General features: G+C 38.6%; 2 protein-coding genes across 2 annotated transcripts in view; one reads left to right on the top strand and one right to left on the bottom strand.

Moving 5' to 3' along the window:
• Positions 1-460: 460 nt before the first annotated feature.
• LOC144634961 (spastin-like) lies at positions 461-12,634 on the bottom strand. Its single transcript, XM_078494007.1, has 17 exons — positions 12,241-12,634; positions 11,196-11,288; positions 10,510-10,593; positions 9,542-9,858; positions 8,389-8,534; positions 8,099-8,127; positions 7,089-7,153; positions 6,874-6,948; positions 5,368-5,439; positions 4,383-4,458; positions 4,194-4,285; positions 3,672-3,751; positions 3,337-3,379; positions 2,237-2,316; positions 2,039-2,109; positions 1,911-1,951; positions 461-1,482 (listed from the first exon to the last, which is right to left on the bottom strand). The coding sequence occupies exons 1-17, from the start codon at positions 12,557-12,559 to the stop codon at positions 1,363-1,365; spliced, it is 1,803 nt and encodes a 600-aa protein (XP_078350133.1). The 5' UTR covers positions 12,560-12,634; the 3' UTR covers positions 461-1,362.
• A 5,543-nt stretch (positions 12,635-18,177) lies between these two features.
• The window catches only part of LOC144636909 (uncharacterized), a 264,977-nt gene continuing 258,540 nt past the window's right edge, over positions 18,178-24,614 (top strand). Inside the window, exons 1-4 of the mRNA XM_078496110.1 lie at positions 18,178-18,637; positions 19,749-19,863; positions 22,212-22,325; positions 24,230-24,266. Coding sequence (XP_078352236.1) covers positions 18,269-18,637; positions 19,749-19,863; positions 22,212-22,325; positions 24,230-24,266 — 635 coding nt within the window. The 5' untranslated portion in view covers positions 18,178-18,268. The remainder of the gene's footprint in view (positions 18,638-19,748; positions 19,864-22,211; positions 22,326-24,229; positions 24,267-24,614) is intronic.

The raw sequence follows: 24,614 nt of genomic DNA on the forward strand, positions 1-24,614 counted from the left end.
GCGTCCTTGGTAAGTTCCCTAGCTCTTTTATAGCTAATCCTTCAGCTTCGAACTTTTTCTTTTGACCGAGGAGTAGCAATGGCTCTGAACAGTGGTTAATTAATGCACTCATCAGATCGATTTAGAAATTCGCGCGCCTGTTACAATCCACTGCACGGAAGCTTTATAAGGTTTTCTAGACTCAACCTTGGGGACACAGGGGGCGTCAAACTGGAACGGAAGAAAGTTACAGCCCCCCCCCCCCCCCCCAACTATTTTGTGGACTAAAAGAACGGGGTAAAACGTCGATGCTGAAGTTTTCAAAAACGGGCACCCTTCACTCCCTCTCGAAAGTCCTCCCTTGGCCCTTCGGGGGTTTTGTTGCAATGACTTAAAACTGCACAAAAAAGAACGCTGATTGTGCTATTGTACAAGTTTAAATCACGTATGAGGCGAATTACATCAACCACAATTACAAGAATTACAAGAGATAAAATGCAGTATAATGACGAAGTTCTTAATTACCGATTGTACAAGATTTTCTCTCAACGTTCTGTTTGAATACCGTTAACAATTCTTCCATTCTTTGTATCAGCGTCATACGCCTTTCCACGTGCGGAAATAAATTAACGAGGATTCACAATCTTGTCCAATGGCGCAGCTAGGTTTTTTTTTTCGATGAGCTTCTGTTGTTTCGTATAGTGGTTTTACTTAACCCAAAAAACAATGTCAATGTCATGCACAGGTTAAATGGAATCACTCTGTCGTTACCGGTTCAAAAAGTTAACCATGCAGTGTTGCTGTGCGCACCTAAAACTATTGAAACCCTAAATCCGATGCTGAAACGCTTTGAATTTTCCTAAAAATGTTATTTGGACGAATAATAAGGTCAAGGATTATTATCGGATTCTATTTCGACATCAGCCTGACATGCATGGTCGCTACGAACTGGTACGAGTGTGAGAGAGAATGTGTAGAGCATGCGTCAAGCCAGTTGTGTCAAGACCTTCTGTCAAGGAATGGCTAAATTTGGTGCTTCATTCCTCCGCTTAATTCCCAATGGACACGAAAGATACCTACCAGGAGATCGCTGCACTGAGATCACTATCCACGACAAACTAAGTTAAAATCTAGCCCTGAATTACAACTCTTGCAATCCCGACTGATGACTCATAGAATCCTTATCAAACTTCGACTTACAGGCAAGTCAAGTTAATCTTAAGTTTAGCAGAAGCTTAAAGCCTCCTTTGATTTCCAGTTTGTTGCTGTCGTTGTTTTTTAATCCTGGTTTAACTAAACATGTTATTTTGGTGTGAACAAGACGTGAATCAATCGTTCTTTGCTCCAATTCTGCCATGAAGTCCTGACCATTTGTATAAGTTCCTAAGCACTGCTACCATAGGAGCTGTTCCATTCATCAAAGAACCTCAGAGAATGCGGCGAAAGACTGGGACGAATAACTCTCAATGAGTTTCTGAAGTCGCTATATTGGATGTCACGAACCTGGAATGAGAAGAAGGTTGTTTAAAATTAAATTACACCCATTTCTTGTGGCAATGAAAGAGCTGATCGAATATAAAGCCACTCTAAAATAAGATAAAGGAATTTATGTATCTCAATTTTTTTGCAAATACTTTATATTTATATGTTGGCCCTTCCCAAAAAATAGACTGTCCACAGCCCTCTTTTGGGGAAATTTTTTTTTTTTTTTTATTTTAAAAAAAATCTCTAAAAAAAGAAGCAATCATGGTTGGGCAGAAGAAGGTTATTTTAGGACACTGTATATCGCTTGTTGTAAATTGGTCCTGTCCTCGTCGCAGAATAGTTGCAAATACACGTAAATGCAAGGTTCTTCCAAATCCACAAGCTCTTTAGACAATGGCATTTAAATGCCCGCAAAAGAAAAAGATTACAAAAATTCAAAACATCACCTTGGCTGCGTCCACGGACTGTATTTGGTCTGGACGAAGATCTGACAGCAGGGAATAAAAGACATACTGTCATCCTTTTGAATGTTTCATATTGAATCCACAACAATAACAAGTCAACAATATCTCACCCCTGATGGGTCCCAGTGCTGCATCGCGAGCGAGAGCTGTCAAGTCACTTCCTGAATACCCTTCTGTTTGTCTAATAACACAACAAAAGTGGAGAATGGATTAATACACCATTCACATAATTTACGATTTGTTTTTTTTTTTTAAAAAATGATATCATCATGATAATGCGGTCATTCTGACGGATGCGTTTCACGTACCTAGCTAGCGTCTCCATTTCACTCGAACTTAGCGGATTGTGATTTTTGACAAGAAGCTTGGACAAAAGGACTTTTCTTGTCTGAAGGCAAAAATAAAAAAAAAAAACAATTATAAAAGAGCAATTAAATTTAGATAGAGCGGTTTTCACTTGAGTGTGAAAGTATTTTTTTTTTTTTTTTTTTTTTTCTTTTTTTTGTTAAAAAATCTCCCCTTTTCTCCCAAAAAAAAAAAAACAAAAAACCCCCGCCCTCCCTTTTTTTCATATGGACACATTAATTATATCTCAGTTTGTCGAGTAGCAGCTCTGGCAAGGCCTCAAGTGAATGGCTCGCTTGCTACCCTTCAAGGAACATAACAATGCAGTAAAATACCCCTACCCCCAAAAACAGTGGCAACTGCTACACTATTAGAGGACCCTAAAAAGTGAGGATGACTAACGATAGCGAAGTTTGAAATGAATTACAATACTTGGAAACTTATAAAGCCTGGTATTTCATTATATGTCGGGAAAATCCCAGACGATCGGGGATTTTACTGTTTCCCGACCGTCCCAGATTTTGCCGACTAATGAAAACTCAAAATCGTAAGTATCCCCGATCGTCTGGGATGGTCGGGGACAAATCTGGAGAATCGGGAGCGTTTCTATTTTCCCGACGCATCCCAGATTTCTGCGATGGTCGGCGATCATTCAAGATATATGAAAACTCCAATTCTTAGTGTCGGAGACGTCGGCGATTAGTTTTAGCTCGTTACCAATCTTTTAATTGCTTAGCTCCAGTCTCTCACCGCCCCTCACAACTGAAATGGCGTCTGTCATTGCCGATCAAGGCGACTCTGATCCCAGATTTTGCCGATATACGGCAAAATCTGGGATGGTCGGGAAACGGTGAAATCCCCGATCATCTGGGATTTTCCCGACATATGAAAACCAGTTGAGGCGTTTGGCTTTGAATCACTTGAATTTCTTTAGTTGTTTTCAAAAAGGTTGTATACCATAATTAAACAGTTATAAACAATCTTCTATGCATCCTTAAGGCAAATTTGAGTTGATATCCAGTGTCAGGACTTCCTAAATTAACCAAGAACAACAATTTCAAACCTCTTTGTCCGGTAGCGGTACATATACTCTTTTTACCATCCGCCTACAAACAAGAACAAAACTCAGAGGTGAGTACACTACATGAAAGACTTCGACTGGCAAATTTATCGCGAAGAAATACATGTAACTGCAAAAGACTTTTACTAAAATACCCAGGCTTCTTCTCTAAGCACACATTCAGTTATACAAGTATAACCATAATTTTACACATTCGTATGTTATGTTAAGTTCCATAAACATAGCAATGCTCTACACCACAGATACATGCAGATATGTCCACAATGTATCTACATACCACAGGACTAAACGACATTAGGGCAGTGCCACAGGCCTACCTGAGGGCTGCATCATCGAGTTCCTGTGGTCTGTTAGTGGCTCCCATGACTAATATCCTCTCATTTGGGTCAGCAACAACCTGAAAAAGTCAACAACCAGTAATTTCATTCGAGACGAGTCTTTCTCGTTTGGAGACGATGTCTTTCGGGATTCGAGAACTATGGGCCTTTCAAAATAGATGACTGTCTTATTTAGAGTTATAAAACGAGACTTTCGATATTTGAGACCATTTTTTCGAGTTTCGAGACAAGTCTTTCAAGATTCGAGACCAGTCTTTTGAAACTCGAGACGGGTCTTTCGAGATTGAAGATGACTGTTTGTAGAGTTTTGAAACGGGACCTTCGATACTCGAGACGAATCTTTCAGCATTCGAGACGAGTCTTTCAACTTTCCAGACGATTCTTTCGAGATTCGAGACGATTTTTTCAGTTTTGAGACAAATCTTTGAAAAAATGAATGAAATTCAGCTTGGGGTGTAAATTTAGGGATTTATTACCAGCAGTGAGGGTGCATGTACTTACTCCATCAAAGGAAACTAGAAATTCTGTTTTCATTCTTCTACTGTGGTCTTGTTCGCCTTCTTTCCTCTCACAGAGTAAAGAATCTATTTCATCTGCAAAGAAGAAGTTCAACACACAATTACAAAACACCTCTACCAATATATAATTTCAACGGCAAACAGCAAATTAAATATCCAATGTTGTGCTTACCAATAAAAATTATACTTGGTTGAAGCTCTCTAGCAACAGCGAAAAGAGCTCGAACAAGTTTTTCACCCTCACCAACCTGCAATGAAAGTATTGTTCAGTTGATAACATTATTTTACACATAAACACCATTGCACCATGCATCTGTACTCAGAAACGTGACAGGAACAAGGACGTACATGTTACGCCACAAGAGGAGGTGGAGTGGCGTGACTGCGTGGCGTGGCGTGGCGGAGCGTGGCGTGGCGTGACTTTAAAGTCTACTTTAAGTTTTAATGGTAGTAAAAGGTTACAGACCAACGACCAAATGAGATGCCTTTCGTTTACTTCAGTATTTTAACTTATGCGTATGTTAAAAAGTAATAAGCTTAAAAAAGCAAACAGAAAAACATCGACGTGGCCATGAGTTACAGTTGACACAAACACAAACGCAAGTACAAGAGACATTCACACGTAGAACGCAAACGCAAGGAACTGTACGTGAGATACGCAGGCCCAGTTGAAGTCTTTTTTTTTTTTTTTCAAGATGATGGTCAAGTCACGCTCCACTTGCTTGCGTTGCGTTTGCGTCGCAAGTGTAAGTCAGGCTTAAAGGGTTACTTTTGGGGAATCTAGTTAATCAAATCACGTGTCCCCAGAGCCACCTTTTCCTCGTGCAGCTAAGAGGGACAGCCACCTTTGGAGACGAGAATCGCCTAAACCAATCACAATGCGATTTACATAAAACATCATACGTGTGAATACCCATCAGTTGATGACAATGCTGGATTTCCACTGACACGTATTTTTTTACGTGTGTTTACGTGTGTGAAAAAATTTAGAGACATGAATGTATGAACGAGTTTCGTAAAAGTGTACTCAAGACGTTTATACATTGTCTCTAAGTTTTTTCACGCACGTAACCGCGTGTAAAAAATTACGCGTCAGTGGAAATCATGTAGTGTAGCAATATACAGAAATTAACCCAGATATAAAATTCATGCCTTACCCATTTAGAAGTGAGTGTGGCAGCGCTTATATTAAAAAATGTTGCTTTTGATTCACTGGCAACAGCTTTGGCCTTAGAAAAAAGGTAAACAAGAAAGGCCAATGATTAATAATCAATCTAGCACTAAGACTTATTTTTTACTGATATTAATTATTTTGCATTATCAATTGTGTTAGCAAGAGGTACATGTACCGTGTACGTGTTTACCCGTATGAGGTTTTAATGAGAGACGTAAAGTTTGTACACTGTGAAAATGAATTGATCTGAAAGTTTTTTTGAGAAATAATTGCAAATTCTATACAAAAACATTAAGTTGCCTATTGACTTGCTTGTTAAAAGGCAAAAATGCTGGGGATGCCATGCATAAATAACCGGAGAGCAAAAGGCGAGCGCAGTAAGAGAAGAATCCAGACAAAGAAAGAGAGATCCGGCCGGCCAGACTGACACACCGAGAACACCCAAGAAAAAAAAGGGGAAGGAGGAGAGAAGAGACCACACAAAAGAGAGAGGGAGAAAGAGGAATCAGGGGATAATGTTTTAATGTCTAGCCTTTTAATGTGCTAAGGTGCACTGCTTAATTTATTAGTGAGTGTCAAAGTTATTTAAAGGTAAATGCAGGTGAGAGTTAGGAGTAAGTTTAGTTACTTAAAAAAGATTGTTGCTTCGTATGGAGGTTAGTCAATAAGTAATCTTAATAAGTAAGGAGTTAGTAGAGTGAAAGTGGGCAGTGAATAGGTGTCAGAGATTAAAGTTTTTTCTTGTTTTGTTGTTCGCTGTTTTTATTATCTGCATCATAGTGAGGATGGGCTTAAATGATAGAGAAGAATGAGGCCGTAAGGATGAATGCATTATTTTTTTTCTGTTGTGATAATAAAAGAAAAAATTTTTTATGAATAGACTAATTTTTTTTGACATTCTAATCACAAATATTATAGTTAAAATGGCTAAAAAATGTATATATTCTGTACCACCAGAGAAGCTGAGAAAAGTTTGCCTAAAAAAAGGAAATGTAGTTCTTAAGTGTAAAGAAGTTTTATTTAAATCATTTTTGCTCTGCAATTAAATAATGTGAACGGATAGGCCGGGGGGAGAGGGGCCCAAAAAACGCTCCCAAGGATGCACTCTACTCATAAAAAGAAGATAAAACAGATTGCCAAAAAAATACGCGTCGGACTCCCGGGCCCCCCCCCCTGATGGAAGAGGAGCGGCCCAGACAGAAAACTAGCAGATTAGCTACGAAAATAAGGAGCCACCAGAGTTATCTAGTTAGCTGGTGGAGCAGAAAAAATTGCCCGTTATGCAGTAGGGGCTACCAGCACAGTGGGTGTTGAACTCAAAGTAAGTAGCGCAACGAGTCAAGGCGCGAAAAGGGGGAAAAGAGGGAACAATCAAGCCAACTAGCCAATCCCCCGGGAACACGCCGCCCCGCCGCCCGCCCCGCCCGGTAACCAACCGACGAATAAGGCGAGACTAACGTCCTCGCCTAAAAAAGAGAAAAAAACTCACCAGCATCGTTTTTCCATTTCCTGGAGGACCAAACAACAACAGGCCACGAGCTGGAGCTCTTAAACCAGTGAATAGCTGTTAAGAAATAAATTTATTAATAATATTTATTTAAAACTCACAGAAAAAAGGCAAGATCATTAGTTTAGCCATGGATAGTTGCATTTAACACACCTTCACCATGGCAAAAGGAAATGAACTGAAGTATACAAATGTACCTCAGGTCTTAGATATGGAAGGATTACAATCTCTTGAAGCAGTTTCTTGGCATTCTCTGCTCCAGCTGTAAAATGAAAAAAAATAAAATAAAATAAAAAAGATAGTACATGAAGAAATCATGAAACACACTGAGAAAAACTAGTTTAGCTATGCTACTGTAAACCATGTGTTATTATTAATAATTATTTTTTGGAACACACAGGGGTGAGTGTGTTTGAAACCTCGTAACCACAACATGACATATTAAAATGAAAGACTTGTTGTTGTTGTTTTTTGTCTTGAGATCCATGCACACTTGTAAGAAACACTGAGACATGTGATGTGCCAGTGGCTATGCTGTGGTTCAATTCTACCCTTTGTACAAATATCTGAGGTGTGGTGGCCTGATGGTTAGCACGCTCGACTCCGAGTCGAACAGCCTGGGTTCAAGCCCTGGCCGGGGCGCTGCGTCATGTTCTTACTCTCACAGTGCTTCTCTCCACCCAGGTGTATAAATGGGTACCGGCAAATTTACTGCTGGGGGAAACCTTGCGATGGACTAGCATCCCATCCAGGTGGGAGTAGCAATACTCCTAGTCGCTTAATGCTACGGAAACCGGGATAAGCTCCGGCTTTATGGGCCACTTGGCCCTTACACAGACTTTACCTTACCTTACAAATATCTGTCTAATGTATCCTGTGTTTTATATTCATGATCATATATTACCATGCATACACCACAACAAAAGAAAATACCAATTTGTACCAAGGGTAAAATTGAACCATAACAGCTAAACCCATTATTTTAATACACAGAGACAGATGGAGGGACGGACAGACGGTCGGACAGACTGACAGATACACTGTAGATGGATGGACGCATGCAGGTACATGTAAACTGTAAATAGGTAGGCAAACAGAGTGTTTAAATGATTTGTGCAGTGCATCCTATCTGATCACATACATGATTGTACATTATTACATATTATGCAGGTTGGATGTCAACACCATACACTGTAGACAAACTTACCAATCTCATCAAAGTGTACTGGGGCCCCACTAAAATCAAAAATGTAAAATAAAACAGTCTATAAGATGCTGTGGTGTGTAAGTCTACCTGAATGATATCTAAACAGAAGAGTTATTGCATTTACTTTTGATACCCTAAATGTAATATTTTTTGTACTGGCATCTTGCCACTACTCCTAGGTGAGAATGAGCTTCAAGGCACAGTAAAAAAAAAATAACTAAATCTATAAAGCACTGTAGATCATGTTTAACAAATTAAAACAACATTAAAAAATGTACATGTACATGTACCTTTCTACGATTTCATCCAAGATATGATTGGCTAATTTAGAGTCAATGTTTTTGAGGTGTGATATTTTCTTTTTATTTTCATTCATTTTCTTTGTCTTGTCGTTCTCTCCATCAGCTGCTACACCAGGCCTTGCTGATGGTTTTGCCTTTAAAATAGAGCAAAAAAATCCTCCATTAATAATATTTAACAACTGCATCCTTTAATGGAGGTTGGATGCCTGGAATATCCAGCAATCCAGGGGCTTGCGCTGTTGGCAGCCAGTGCCTAGAATGAATAATGCCCCCATGGCTGGCACAGTGCTGCAACCCAGCCGTGAGTCCCCCATACAAAGGAAAATGAAAAACAGGCTCCAGTCACACTCAAGTATCAGTGGAGAGAAAAAGGGAGAAAATGAGGGGGGGGGGGGGGGGGGGGGTAGAGCTCGATGAAAAATGCTCTCCATTTTCAACACTGGCTGGAAAATCCTCAGGTTGTTGAAACATATGCCACACACACATACTGCACCACTGCACATGCACTTTCAACCCAACCTCAAACTGTGAGCACTGTTGGTGCTCTTTGTTGTTTACTCAATTTAAATTGCATTTAAATGTATTAGAACTGACGGTGGATACTAACCTCTCTACCACATCCACTGTATTTTTCATAAATCTACATTTAACAATAATTCTATACAACCAAAATTAATTGTATAGATCTTGATAACATGCATTTCCTAACTTAAATGATTAATGCTGGGAGGTCCCAATTTTTGCCACAAATATAATTTAGCTGGAATCCCCCCCCCCCCCAAAAAAAAAAAAAAAAAAAAAAAATTGAGTTAGTGAAAAAAAAAAAACTGAGCACACACAGTACAGAATAACTGAATGTATATGCTGCAGAATTACAATATAACCACTTCCCTTTAGAATAAATACCAGTTGAGAACTTTCTGAATATGTCTTCTTTTATGTGGTACAGTTTTAATTATTGCACTGTACATGGCTAGAACTAACCTATGGAGTGTGACCATTTACAAGTAAAAGCTATTGAGTAGCACATGTTCTTTTATGTGGTACCATTTTATTATCTTGTGCAAGGTGGTTCTAACTTTTAACCTCTTGAATCAAACCTTACATGAGATTAAGGGACAATGAAGGCAAATAAAAGCACCTGAGTAGGATTTCTCCTGCCTGTTACTGGGCTCCGCCCTGGTACAGTAGGCCTAACACTTGGCACACTAGATGAAGCAACCGTCTTTTTTGTTACAGTTCGACTAGCAACTTTAGAATTAGAGGCAGGTTTGGATGCACTATCTTTGGGATTTGATATCTTTCGAGGTACTGCTGTAGTACTTTTTGACGAAGATGGTTTATTAGCATTATTCTTTGGAAGAGCTGTTTCTTCAGCTTTAACTTCTGCTGCCATTTCATCCATAAGCTTAGAAGCTTCCTCTTCATCAATGGTGGATGCTGATAATAACAGTGCCACTGGAAGGAGGAAAATATTTATTTTTAGTGCACCTTTCAATATAGCATGGAAACTCTGCTCAAAAGAAGCGACTAGGAGTATTTCTACTCCCCCTAGAGAGGCTGCTAGTCCATCCTAGAGGTATCCCGGCTCCAGCATTATTTTGCCAGTGCCCATTTATACACCTGGCAGAGAGAGGCACTGTGAGAGTGTCTTGCCCAAGAACACAACACAATGACCCTGGCCAGGGCTTGAACCCGACCGCTCGATCCGGTAACCATTAGACCATAAAGTTCATTGGCTGTCACTATAATGACTGATGGCAGCAAAAAATGGAATCTTTTGTTATAACAAGGAATTTTTTAAGGTCTGGAGCATGTGGGCATCAGGGTTTTGCACCCAGGAAAAGAGACATCAAGTCCCTACCCTCTTTTGGTAAACAGAAGTGGGTTCAGATGTTAAAACAACCAGACAAAGTAGTGTTCACAGCTGGTCAATTCAACCAGTGCCTGGCTTAAGTTTTGAAAATAAAAAAGCCCTGTAATTTAATTATGCTTACATCATAAATTCAAATACATGTAAATAAAACAAAAGTAAATTCTGTTTCCAAGCTATCGATGCTGGCACTTTTGAAACCAGCTCATATAGCGTATACATTGTATTGTACATACCTAACTCATCTAATCTATCTCTAGTAGTTTCCAGATTTGATTTCATTTTATCTTGAAGTTTTCTTGCTTTCTGCCACTCTTCACCTATACATGTACATTGAATTGTGTAGGTTAATGAGCAATTAAAACGGTTCTGGTTAAATATTGACATCGTTACAGAAAATGTCCATACTCCCCCCACAGAAGGAATTGGAAATTCCTGGGGGTGGGAGGGATCTCAAAGGCCAAAAACTTTAAGGAAATGTATGAAGCTTAATTGGAATATTCAGAGGGGTGGGGTGTCTTAGGAAAAATCCCTTCAGTGGTGAAGGTATGGATAATTTATGGATCTACACATTTGAGCAACAAAGGCAAGAATAAAGTTACCAAAAAGACCTCATAGCATGGGCACAGGTTTATTGTGTTTTTTTTTTTTTTTTTTTCCTGTGATGCCTATGGGCATAACTGATCTTGTTCTTTTCACTGTTAATTTGCTTTCAAGCCCTTTTGTTAATAATGGTACAAAATTATAGTAGTGTACTATATTTATCTGTTTGATGTTGTTGTGGCTTAATTTTATCCTTGGTACAATCTGGTATTTCCCTGGGTTTTTTATTTATTATCATATGTTAGCATACATCAGAAAAAAGGAAACACCATATTGTACCTAGGCAGAAATTGAACCAAAACGTACTGTGTTAGTGTACCTTCTTCATCACAGCAAATTTGAAGACCAATCTCCAACTCACTGACCCCTTTTTTGTAAAAATCCACAGCTCGTTTCTTTGCTGTGAGACCTCCTTTGAATAGAACATGCACAAAACAAGTTATGACAGCGCTATGAGAGAATGATAGAATATGCCTATATTTTATTCCACTTCACAATAGAAACACGATATGCCACTAGACAGCATTAGTGGTTATCTGATTCAGACTACTTTCTCAAGAGTAAACGACAAGGGGAGATGTTTGAAATTCAGCGAACAGTATATTGTACATTACAGTGGCCCTTGTTTGTTACAAATGATTTTAATTTTGCTTAACCATAGTACAATCCTTCTCCACACGTACAGTCAACTCCCACACCTTCGGGAGCACAATTTGGTGTCCACAACAGAGAAAGTCCATAATAGCGGCAGCTATTTTCAGTAGTTCTTATTTGCCGGGACCTCAACTTCTGTCCGTAATAACAGGGTGTCCGTATCATTGAGGGGTCAGCAAGGAGGGAGTTGACTGTATGAGAAAAAAGGCAGTGCATACCTTTCGTTGCATCTTAATAAGCTCTAACGTAAGGCAATATAGCTGCAAAAAAATTACCTCACTTGTCTAACTATACAACATGACTTCTTATTGAACTTAGCGATTGTAAAGTACTGTGATTTAGCCTTAGCTGCCAAATAAAATCACAGTACCGTATTTTGTAGCTGTGTTAAATAATTGCTTACTATAAACATTATACAATTTATAGATCAAAGCATAGATCAATGGAAATACAAATTAGTATCCATATTATTATGCATGCACTCTAACCAATCACATTGTACATGTTATGTACAGTACACTCACAACACTGTGCATAAATTATTTTGATTGCGATTTAGAGCTGCAATCCACTAAAGGTAAAAGTATTGCAAAACATAACTTTTCCCCAGGGCTTGATCGCAGCAAAGAATCCATGTAAAAGTAATTTATTAAGAGGTGACATTGAAGTTTACATAATTAAACTTGTAATATTACAATATGTACAAATACCTCCTCCTTCATCGATCTCCAAAGCTTTTGCAATGTAGCCATATGCTTGTTTATGATGCCCTCGTAGACGAACAATCTCTCCTGGCAACCCATCCTCGCTGTCCTCCACAGAATTTTGAGACTTGCAAGGTTTTCTGTCTCGAGGAGACCGAGAGGCCATGAATGAAGTTCGTAAGATTTGATGTGGTCTGTTCACTTTCTTCTTTTTAGTTCCGAACAAATTTGACCATAACAGCGTCACGAGCACAAAACATACAGCATTCCATAACGACACGAAAGGAGAAGCTATTACCGACAGGTAATTTCCATTACGAGGCATTTAGTGCAAGGAAAATCATGACAAATTCGACATATGACCTCAGTTTCTTATTTCTGTTTGAGAGGTTTTGAGCATGGAAATAGATCAGCGGTATTCGTCTGAGACTTATGCGCAGTGTTATAAATTCGTAACCAGTCTCTTAGGTGCTGGCTATCTCGCTCTCGTTCCCAGAGCTCTCGTTAGAGTTTTCGTTTCTTTTGGACAAATCAGAGGGTCTAAATTGGCCATTTTTTTTAATGTTTACTGTTTCCGGAGAAAATACCGTAAAGTGTTTGGAGGGTTTTTCGTGAAAAATTTAAGCATTGCATCTGCTCTTCAAAACTCGGATAAAATCACTCATGAACCTAGAGAAATTTTCGGATTTGTCCTTGCAAATCCGGTCATCTTCGGTAGTCTCCGGAAATCTTCTTCAGGAAATCTTTCTTCCTAAATGATCGGAAATCGTAGGAAAATGGCCTAAAACTTCTTCATATACTAAACAAAACAATATTGACTTTTTTGGAGAGGTTTTTTTTTTCTTTCTGGATAAAATTTACTGTTTCAGTGAATTTTTTACTGTTAGTGTTAAAATGCCTAAAATTTAACTGTTTCATGTTACAGAGCCAAAAAACTAAGTGTTTAGTGTTAGTACTCCCATTCAGACCCTCAAGTCAATCTGGGACGGAAAGAGAGATGAGAATGATCTTGCTTTAGAAGACGGAGAAAGCTCCCAGCTGTTTAAATAAGGCAAAGGTATTTTAATAAGCACAAGAATGAACAAGAACACACTCTTTATAGGAGAAAAGCTTGTAAATCGCGCCGGCTGTCAGCTCAAGATTTTCGCAGCACACCCAAAGGCAGTGTAGTCTATTGCTTTTATGAAATAACTGTAGATCACTATAAGGTACAGGTTCAGCTCCACACTCAAAACACAAAAGCCTTTTTCGGCTATAATAGTAATGAATAAGAACAGAAAGAAAAAGGCAAATATTTAAAAGGAAGAAAGTGTATTCAAGCGAACTATAACCTTTATTAATTGCTTATTAATTAACTCTATTCAGACCGGGAGAGGGAGGCGGGGTGGCCTAATGGTTTGCGCGCTCGACTCCGAGTAGAACGGCCCGGGTTCGAGGCCTGGCCGGGGCGCTGCGTTGTGTTCTTGGGCACTGAAGATACTTTACTCTCACAGTACCTCTCTCCACCCAGATGTATAAATAGGTACCGGCGAATTTACTGCTGGGGGTAACTCTGCGATGGACTAGCATCCCATCCATGGGGAGTAGCAATACTCCTAGTCGGGATAAGCTCCGGCTGTATGGGTCATTTGGCTCGGACAAATGACCCATACCATTCAGACCGAGGGGTGGGCTTTTGTGGCCCGCGCTGAGTTTGAACGGTTATAACTTTTTTAAGATTCAACCAAACGCTTCCAACTTTGCGAGTTTATCTAAAATTTAACTGGGAATCATTTGGTAGGACAGGATTTTGTATCAGGAACTTGACATCACCATGGCAACGGCATTTTGAGTGGCATGTTTTCCCAAATTTGTAATTTTCGTGTTTCTTTTAATGGAAATTAACTTAAATGCAATTATTTTTTTACCTTTTTATGTTTTTTTGGAGAGTTTTATTGACTTAAAGTACTTTACAGTAATTTTGGGTGTTTTTCTGGCGTTTTGGAAAAAATTTGAAATATAATTATAAGATGGCGGATCCAAGATGGCAGCTGTTTTGACATCACGATGTTATTGTCACGTGATGTGATGTCATCATCCAACGTGACGTATACCAAAAGATAGACGTTCGGACATACTATACATCCTATAAGTTTCATTGTGATTGCTTAAATATTCTGTGAGTTATAGGGAGAATCATAGAGGAGAAAATCGTATCTACCGTTTAATCATCTGAACATGCAACCAAAAAAGACGTTAAACTTAAGTTCATAACTGAATTCTTTGTCCTTCGCGCGTAGTTAAGCAAAGTGCTGTCATGCCAGGAGGCCTAGGCGAAGAAGAAGTGAGAAATAACCGGTACGATACTGACATACTCAGGCCCGTAGGGAGGGGGGAGCGATGGGTGCGTCCGCACGCCCCCTCCCCCCCCCCCCCACGAGCCTTGGAAGTCCGCTCAAAAAAATATATTTAAATCAATAAATAAATAAATAAATAAATAAATAAATAAAGGGAAATGGTATTTCTGTACTTCGACTTTTTACATTCAATATGGTCCTTTGAGTTGAAAGTCCACCATTTGTAGATTTGTGTGGTATATTTTGGACCAAACTGTATGATTCTAGGTTACTTTCAACGATACATTCTACCTAATGCCTTTCATAGTCGAACCGTTCGAACCATCATTAATATTCCAAGGCGCTACCAAAAAGAGAGGACACTGGGTACTTGTTGGGATCGGAAGCACTCAAGAAGGTTGGAGCTTGCCACAGCGATAAAAGAACAACAAACCGACTCTGGCTAATTTTTGTAATTACCATTTGACACTGAAATGAAGAAAGCTATCTTTTTCTGTCTGAACCTTCTCTCTATTGCCGTCATTGCTAGCTAAATGAATCGTAAATTACGTTTTTAAGGTTCCGCTGTTTCGGAAAATATGATTTGAATTTAAAAATGAACCAGAACTATTTTCATTGTTACCTTTACTTATACCTGCCTTGTTTCGTAACAAACTGTCTTCAAAACGCACGAAATGCTCTCAGATAAATATAACCTATTTTTTCAAAATTTCCTGGGGGAGGATATCCCCCAGACTCCCCTACATTATTGCTCCTACGGCGCTCATACGCACCCCCCCCCCCCCCCATGCAAATGCTGGTTTCGGGCCTGATACTACATACGATGTTGACAAATCAGAGCGAGCGTAATATCTCAGTTATGTTAGAAATTCACATAATGCAGAATTTAATAATAGTTACGTTACTATTTGTATGTTAATAAAATAGTTGCGAAAAGATTTTTGCGTCTTTAAAAGGCCAGCTGCAGTTTGTTAACCGAAACATAAATCAACCTTTTGAATTTGGTATTTTTTATGATCAGAAGCTTATTTAGAATATTCAGAAATACATTAGTTGCTTCTTCCTAATTACATATGTTCTGTACGCTTTTGTAATTGTAATTGTCAGTCAATTGTATTAATGTTGATTCTTTTTACCGAAAGATATCCGCGTATATTGCAGAACTCGCGTTTCTTTTTTCTTCTTTTTTTTTTTTCAATAAAAATAACTGGTTTTATTTTAATATACAACCTTATATTTGTTTAACCGGCGTGCTTTAAGCGTAAAACCTTCTGCCGGATAGTCACATTTTAGCAATTAAGGTTAACGCTATGTAACTTGTTGCAGGTGAAAGCTAGTGGCATTGACCACTCGTCAAAGACTCATTAGTCACTTAACTAGGTTGCCTAATTGTGCCAATATCGTTTTAGCTATGTAGCGCTGCTTTCCAGTTATACAGAATAACCAATACAGAGAGGGTACTACGCTTGCAGTGTCGTAGTTTGCAGTCCGGCTCGTAGCAGCTGGTAGCCGGGATTTGCTTCAGCGAAATTCATCCCCGGAGATTTCAGAAACAACACAGTAGAATTTAATTTCCAACTTAACCCTGGACGGGCCGGAGACTTGTGTAACCGGCATCCCTCTACCTGGGTGTGTAACTGAAGAACATATTTCAAAGCAATTTGTTTAAGGCTGGTCTCATACACAAATGCTCTAACCATTCTTTTAGTAAATAAATCTAGGGTGCTTTACACTGGTTAATACTGGCCGACCAGACCAGTATATTCGAAAACAAAAGTCAGTTGTTAGTCAGATTTGTCCTGTCAAGTCAGTCAATGCATAAATATTGTTCACTGTTTGTGGTGGATTTGTAGGAAAATATCGTGGCCAAAAAGGGCCATTTAACAGTCAGAACCACCGGACCGGCCGGCCAGTTCTGACAATTGAAAAGCCCGGGGGGGACTCCAAATGGCAGGGGCCCCCGGGACCTCGCAGGAAAGGGTAGGGATCACGAGGAGAGAAGGGAGGAATCTGTATTGCATAAGGGCCAAATGAGGACGCAATATGGTTGATATTAGCGCCAATGACAAGAACGTCCACAGTCCGCCCGGGGGGGCCGAAGGAACGAAGGGGACACAGAAAAATGGAAAAAAGGGAAGGGGAGCGGGGCGGAGCCCCCCGACCTTTTGAGTACCCCCCCCCCCCGGGTGAAAAGCGCCCCTAAACTGCTTTTGGTTGCTAATGAACTAATTAATTTTCTAGGCCTATTTCATCATAACAGGAGCCCATAAACTAGTAAGTTATCTTTGCTACCATATTAAAATTAACTACTTTGAAATTCAGGCAGTTCGCACGATAAGCTTACAAGGTGTTACAATTAACAGATATAGGATAGTTAGATAAACAGGTGGTTACCAAGGCTAGTTGACTTTCTTAAACTGATTACTGTTGGTTGGAACATCGATATAATCGTTCTTCACACTATCGTCAAAGTAAATGTATTTCAGTTATTTCTCGTTGTTTTTTTTCACATACTCGTTTAGCAAGCTAAATATTAGATCTTGTAATAACTAATCCCACACATGCATCCACTGACACTTGCAAATTAACCTGTTTCATTACAACGGTTGAACCTGCTGTCATTAGCCAATGCAAATGCAAGTTGTCACTTTTGTTTGTCTTTCTATAATCCGTGGTTAGATCCGGTAAACTAAAGTACAACGGTTCTTCCTAAAAGCGAGTTGCTTCGTTTGAGCTTTTTTTCCGTCAGAGTCAGTCTTCGCCTTTTGCCGTTGCCCAATATTGAATTATACCTTTTCAAAGATTAAATCATTTTGACGAACTTTCAAATAAATTGAAATCTTTTGCACTCTGTTTTCTAAAGGTATATTTAGAAAACACAAAATAACTCATTAATTGTTTGCGCTTATTTGTTTTGTTAAACCTGTAACGATGGCAAAGGGTCAAGTTTTTGCATTTACATTACAATAAAGATATGTATTTATATATTTTCTTCATCCTCGTTGAATTACAGCAATTTAATACAATAATGGTAATAAGAGTAGAGCCACTCAAGTTGAATTTTATTCTGGTTTAAAATGAAGATCGCTTTAATTACCAATGGAGTTAAAAAAATATTCTTTTATTTGAGGTAATAATGTTGAGAACTCAAAGAATAAAATAACAGATTAATGCGTGCAGCAACATACAGGTGTACTTATAATATACACACGTTGATATTTTGACATGCCGTCGACCGATCATTACTGAGCGGAAATCGACTGAGAATAAGGAAAATGTAGCTTTCTTTGTATTGTGCTTTCATGGTCGCCGATCAAGTATGTTTTTCTTTGGTCGAAATTTCTTTCCATTGTGAAATCCAAAAGGAGAAAAATATCGTCTTGAAAATTCAAGAAGTTGGTCAAGTCTTCATAAAACCGAGTCTCTGATTGGATTATATTAGGTTTCTTGAATGAAACAATTGCTGGTTGGTTGCTTCTTGAAATGATCCCATCCAATCAAATTCTCGACTGCAGCGAAAATGTTTGAGCTGCCTTATTATTAACGTAGCTCAAACTACAAGCAGGTATTTGCATAATGTACAAAAGTGTTTTAATGATCACTTTGCTTAAATACAAACACTTCAGACAAAACGTTTTGGATGTCCTGTCGAGTTAACATGACAAAGAAGAAGAGTTATCGGCTGAAGATAGAGTAAAATGTCTCCGTGTCTTTTGTATTTTGCCCTTCTTCACGTAATTCCTTCAAAGGCCGAACAGAACCATTTGGACGGCAGTCGTGGTTTAAAGCGAGGCGTTCATGTACGGGGAGAACAAGTATCGTACGGCAACTTTGCAGTTGACAAGTTTCATCGTCTTCAAGTATCAGTTGGTTCATCTTCTCTTGTGAGCAATTACAGAGAATGCGCTCTGAGCTGTGTTAACAATCCGCCATGTTTTTCGTTTAACGTCGCCTCGTCCCCTGATGCATCAGGAAAATACCGATGTGAGCTGTTAAACGAAGACAAGTACTCTGCAAACTCAGGCCAGCTTGTCAGCTCACAGGAATACCACCATTACAGCATCAAGGTATAAAGGAAATGTGTTTATGATGTCTTTCCACTTGTCACACTTTCTCATTTAGCACTTCCACGAATTATAAGGAAGACCTGTTTTAAATCTATTATTTTAGATAATGGTCACACACTAAAGTTTTATTGTTTTATTTTCATTAGAAGCGAGTTGAAGGGTTGAAATGCTAAATTATAAAATTCTAAAAACCTTCCAGCTAACTCTCGGTTGGCCATCTTTGAATTAAACGGTTGTTTATTTTTTTAAAGGTCTTTCCAGCTGTCGTTTACAGCTCTTGATAACTTGCACACAACCTTAAATAATTAAATTAGTCATCACTTTAAAGTTGACTTCACCTTTTTAGTCTGTCCAATTTTGTCAAATGAAGATCTCGATGAAGAAATAGCCCTGCAGCTAGATAGCTTTACGTTTACATTTCTTTATGATACAAGCTACGGGAATTAATCTAGTAAAGGGCAGAAACTAACTAATAAACGGTGTATAAATGTATTTTTACCCTATCTGTACTGTAATATCATGTTACTGGTCGTTGCCATTTCAAATGTTACGACACTGAAGAGGACCGTTACGGTCGAAAGGCCTATGTAGTTTATTAAAATCGTAGCTGTATGGCGATACACAATTTGTTCTTTTTAGTATATAAATGTATTTTTGGGGTAGTGTTGGTTACCCAATAGGACGTCGAAAACCGATCAGTCACCTTTAATTTTTAATTTGTTGAAACTAACCCGTTGTTAAGTTATTAGCAATTGCATATATTACACCCAAACAAAACATTTTGAAAGCTAGGTCCTCGAAGAGGTAATGTAAGTGTAAAAATTACTGAATTGACTCATTGTTAAAATGAGTCAAATTAGTAAATTAAATTACCCCGCTAAAACTCAAAGTGACTAGAAGACATACAAAACAAATTAATTATGCAAGAGCATTTTTTACAGAAACATTGTTAAATCCTGCATCGGCGATAGGGCTCAAAGTATTTATGTTCTAAAAAAAGTGTGTTTTTTTTTTTTCAACCAGCCTCTGTGAATGTTTATCTAACTCTTCACTCTTTTCATGAATTCATTTGCTGTTTGTTCCAAACGATTAACTAACATTTTGTCCACAGACGCCATGCTCAAGTTTTCCATGTCAAAACGGTGCAAAGTGCGTTCCGAATTACGGTAAAAATGAATACTACTGTGATTGTGTTCCCGGATACAACGGAAGATACTGCGAAACAGGTGAGATGAAGTTCATATGTAAACAGACAAAAATATGAATTAAATTCGCAGCTTAACCCTATTCAGACCGGGGGGGGGGGGGAGGGGTTTTGAGGCTCGCGCTGACTTTGAACTTTTATAACTTTTTCAAGATTTAACCAAACGCTGCCAAACTTTCTGAGTTTTCCTAAAATTTATCTGGCAACAATTCGGTAGGGTTGGATGATGTGTCAGGAACTTGACATCACCATGGCAACGGCATTTTGACAGGCATGTTTTCCCAAATTTGTAATTTTGCGTGTTTCTGTTAATAAAGATCAACTTAAATGGAGTTATTTTTACATTTGTACAGGTGTAAAGCACATTTTTATTCATTTTGAGTAATTTGCAGTGATTTTGGGTGGTTTTCTGGCATTTTGGAAACATTTTAAAATCCAAGATGGCGGATCCAAGAGGGCGGCTGTTTTGACATCATGATGTAATTGTCACGTGATGTGACGTCACCATCCCACGTGACGTATACCAAAAGAAAGAGTTTCGGACGTACAATACATCCTATAAGTTTCATGGTGATTGCTTAATCATTCTGGAAGTTACATAGGGGGGGCTTCCGAAGCCCCTCCCCCCCCCCCGGTCTGAGAAGGTCCAAAAAAGCCCGGTCTGAATAGGGTTAAAGCCTTGAACTCTTAATTCGACTCTTCAAAGAGAATCTTACAAATCATCATATGGATGTTATTCATCACAAACTTGTTGGTCAGTTTGCAAAGGAAGCGTGGTACGGGATTATGACGTCATTGCGTTGTAGTGAATTTTCAGCGGGCAAAAGTGCCTGAATTAAGAGATATATGTTCTTCTAATACTAAAAAAACGCATATCGATAATTTTGCCTTTATTGTGTGATCGCAATTTTTGTGACATCATGCAACACAACATAGCGTAAACAAGCGCAAAATTGTTGTGTTAAACTGGTGTACAAATACAATTAATTATTTTCTTGGTTTATTTAAACGCGAGTGAGTTTTACAGGTAGTGTCTTAAATTAAGTACACAATCTCGCATCATAGATTGTTATACTGCCTATTAGTATAAATCTACTAGCGTTCTATCACGAATGCTGTTCTCTGATTGGCTACGCTACTCACCTTCTATTCTGTTGTAGAAGGTGAGTAGCGAAACAGCGTGCGGTTGTCAACAGAATGGTCGCCGCTTTTTCGCTTTTCTGGCTTTTAAATTGACCGTAAAGAAGGACTTGGATTATTTACTATTCCAGCCGATGTTGGAGAAGATAAAGACTGTACCGAAATATGTAATGAAGATTTTACACGGTAAGAAAAGCAATTAATATTCGTTTACGCTTTTAAAAGCGGGCGAATTAATAATTTTATAACATTCAGAGATGCGTTTCACCGAGACATTTTGTGGAAATAAAGTTTAAAATGTCTGGCAAACTAACACAGTTTCATCGTCCCATCAAGGAGCAGTAAAAGAAAGGCTAAACAGATTCGACCTGCAAGTTTTTTAATGCATCAATAAGACTTAAATAAAACAACAAAATTGAATGCGAATTCAAGGTTGCGGGCGAATCGTTCAACTTTTCATAAATTTCTTATCGTTCAAGTTTCCTACATATAAAACAACTTGACTTCCTAAGGGCCTTTGTAAGTCAGTCTATCTTTAAATTGTCATTTTACAATGAAAATCCGGCTTTTAGTTCAATTTCGAGCAAACGACGGTTTAAATAAATCGTGAATGAAATGCAAAGGCGCACACAGAAGCTAAACAGTGCAATGTAGTTTCTTCCTTGCGAACAACTCGCTTAACTTTTTTTTATCTTTTACGTTTTCGAATTTTAAAAAAACTTGACTTCCAAGGGCCCTTGTACGCCAGTACATCTTTCAATCGTCATTTTACAATAAAAAACTTGGCTTTTCCTTCAGTTTCGGGCATATAACGGTTTCAATAAATCGTGAATGAAATGCAAACGCGCACACAGAAGCCAATGCAATGTGGTGAAGTTGTCAATTATCCGCGTGTTGTGTGACTTATTTGCATCATTATTTAATAAAAACGAGAACCTGTTTTGTTGTTAAGTTTTGAACGTCTAGTAGATTTATACTAAAACAATTAGATTATTCGCTGTCGATTTCTATGTGTGATAGTTGATTCGGGCTTCGCCCTCATCAACTATCACACGATAGAAATCTCGAGCTCATAATCTAATTGTTAATTATCATTTCAATAGTTCAATAGCTAATGATAGTACCGAAATATCGCCTTTGGCTAAGTTGATTTAACTTACCCTGGTGAGCATATATTGCTTTAAAACACCTAATTTCTTTTTCACTTTAAATGACTTTTTTTTCGCGCAGATATCAACGAATGTGCCAGTAATCCGTGTTTAAACAGAGCGACATGTGTTGACCAGGTTAACGGATATGTTTGTAACTGTCAGCCGGGATACGCTGGAGTGCATTGCCAGACTAGTAAGTACTCTATTTATTTTTGAGTCCTTATTATCGTATCGCATTATGGTGATTCCACAGAATTGCATTGTGCATCCTTACTGCGCATATTTTTTTGCGTCATTTAGCGTGCGTGCACACAGAACAATACGGGATTTCCTTCAGGCTGTTCTCGGTAGATAAATAAATGGTCGCTTTCTTCTAAACGAGCACGATGACCCCCATTTTTAATGCATTGATCTAAATGTCAAAGTATTTGATGAAACACATGGACATATTCTTTCTGTCCTATAATCTGAAAATTAAACTTAAACTTAAAAAAGAAACTTTCGTTAAAACTCTCCCTGAAGACATGGTCGTCATAGGACCGTCACGTGGACAAACAATTGGCGCACCAAACTCTTACCCAATAATTTGAAGGACGAGTCACAAACTGTGGCAATAGTTGCTTAAATGCTTTTAAAGTGAAAAAGGTTGGAGATCAAGGCCGGCATTTCGTGCCCCACCCTCCTGCTGCTTTGCAAATGGGCGGGGTGGGCACAAATGTATCGTTTAGATTGTGAGGTTGACCCAACTAACAAGTACCGTGTTTTCTCGATTAAACGCCCCCGGCGTTTATTTCAAACTTGGCCCGATAGAGCCGGCGTTTATTTGATTCCAGGAGTTTGTTTAAGGTCATTGCCCCGAAATAAAACTGAACATAGATTTTTAACCAAACTTCGCCTACTGGTTTATTACTTCAAGGGAACTTAAATTTTGAAATAAAAAAGGGGGGTCACCAGATTCGTTTAGGAGCAGGACGACCATGTATATTCCATATAATTCCTTTATAATTCCTCTGCGAGTACTGGCAAAGTACACTTTTTTAGCGATAATTTATTTTTCAAACACATGAATTGATCTGTTTTCATTTTACAGAAAGAATTTGATCGCTACACCCAAAATATGAGAAAAAATTGATAGGTCACCAGGCTCGTTTAGGAGAAAGTGACAATTTACTTCTCTCGCGGACTAAGCCGCATAGAAAAAAGCCGCCATTTTGTTGATGTGCTCGCGCGCGCGCGCGCTAATTACGCGTAAAATTCTGCGCAGTAAGGATGCGCAATGCAAAACAGGGCAATGACCTTAAGCCCTATGTTTCTAAGAAATGATTTGTATTCATTATTTTTGAGAACTATATATGTAGACATTATTTTTAAAGCATATTAAACCTTTAATAATTGTTTAAGGGGTTCATTTTCAAACACAGCTTGGAGACCCGGCGTTTGTTCGGGGCCCGGCGTTTAATCGAGAAAATACGGTACCATATGGAAAGCTGGGTGGAGAGGCGGACATGGGTGTTTGCGGTGTTGCTAATTTTTTTATGCGGTGTGGCGGTGAATATAATCCCATCGTGCGGTGTTGCAGTAATCTCAAATCCAACGGTGTGCGATGTTTGTGCTTTTAAACTTCGGTGTTCGGTGAAACGAAATTATTGGCGGTGTTACGGTTTCTTGTCTGACACTTGCAGAACTAAATTTAGCTCTGCTATCTTCGTTAATCTGTCCTTAACTTTATAATACTAACATATACGACATATACCATATGTTTAATTTTTAACAAAATACAGTGAAATATTGTCTACTTGATCATTTATACGCTTTAGCTGCCAATAGCAAGCCGTTTTCATTCAAAAGGAACTTGATTATATTGCAGTGACGGTGTTTCGTCAAATTTTCTTGCGGTGATGCGGTGTTTGTGTATTATTTTTGAGGTGTTCAGGGTGCCCTCATGTCCACCTCGGTGGAGAAAAAGAGGCAACACAATACCTCAGAATAGCTCGCAATTGGTTCCTCGACTTGGAGGACAGTGTAGTAATTAAACAAACCAGGCCATTGGGCTTCTCATATCATTTTAACAAACCAATAACATTTGATCTCTTTCAGTGTTACGGTCATGTCAGGATCTGTATGGTGTATCCGGGTAAGTCATACTGCATGTCCGTATTATTTCATGTCGTTCTATTATATTTTCATTTTGAAATTAAGGTCTGCTGGGACGCTAATAATTGAAAAGTAAATTTAAAATAGCGTTTGTGAAACCAAGATCTATTTTTTTACAAGTCATCGGACGTTAAACTTTGTCAAGTAGGCTGTGAGCGTTTTCTTGAACGAATACGTATAAAAACTTTAAACTTATGTCCGGAGTCAAACTTTATAGGTATTAAAGAGCGTTATTGAACAGTTGCAAAATGCAAGCCATCTCTTCTTGACCATCACTTCCTGACTTAAATTCCTTCCTTGTTTACAAACATATTGACAAGAACCTGGA

The sequence above is a fragment of the Oculina patagonica genome, chromosome 13 (assembly GCF_052425735.1).
Source record: "Oculina patagonica isolate OP01 chromosome 13, crgOcupat, whole genome shotgun sequence".
Lineage (NCBI taxonomy): Eukaryota > Metazoa > Cnidaria > Anthozoa > Scleractinia > Oculinidae > Oculina > Oculina patagonica.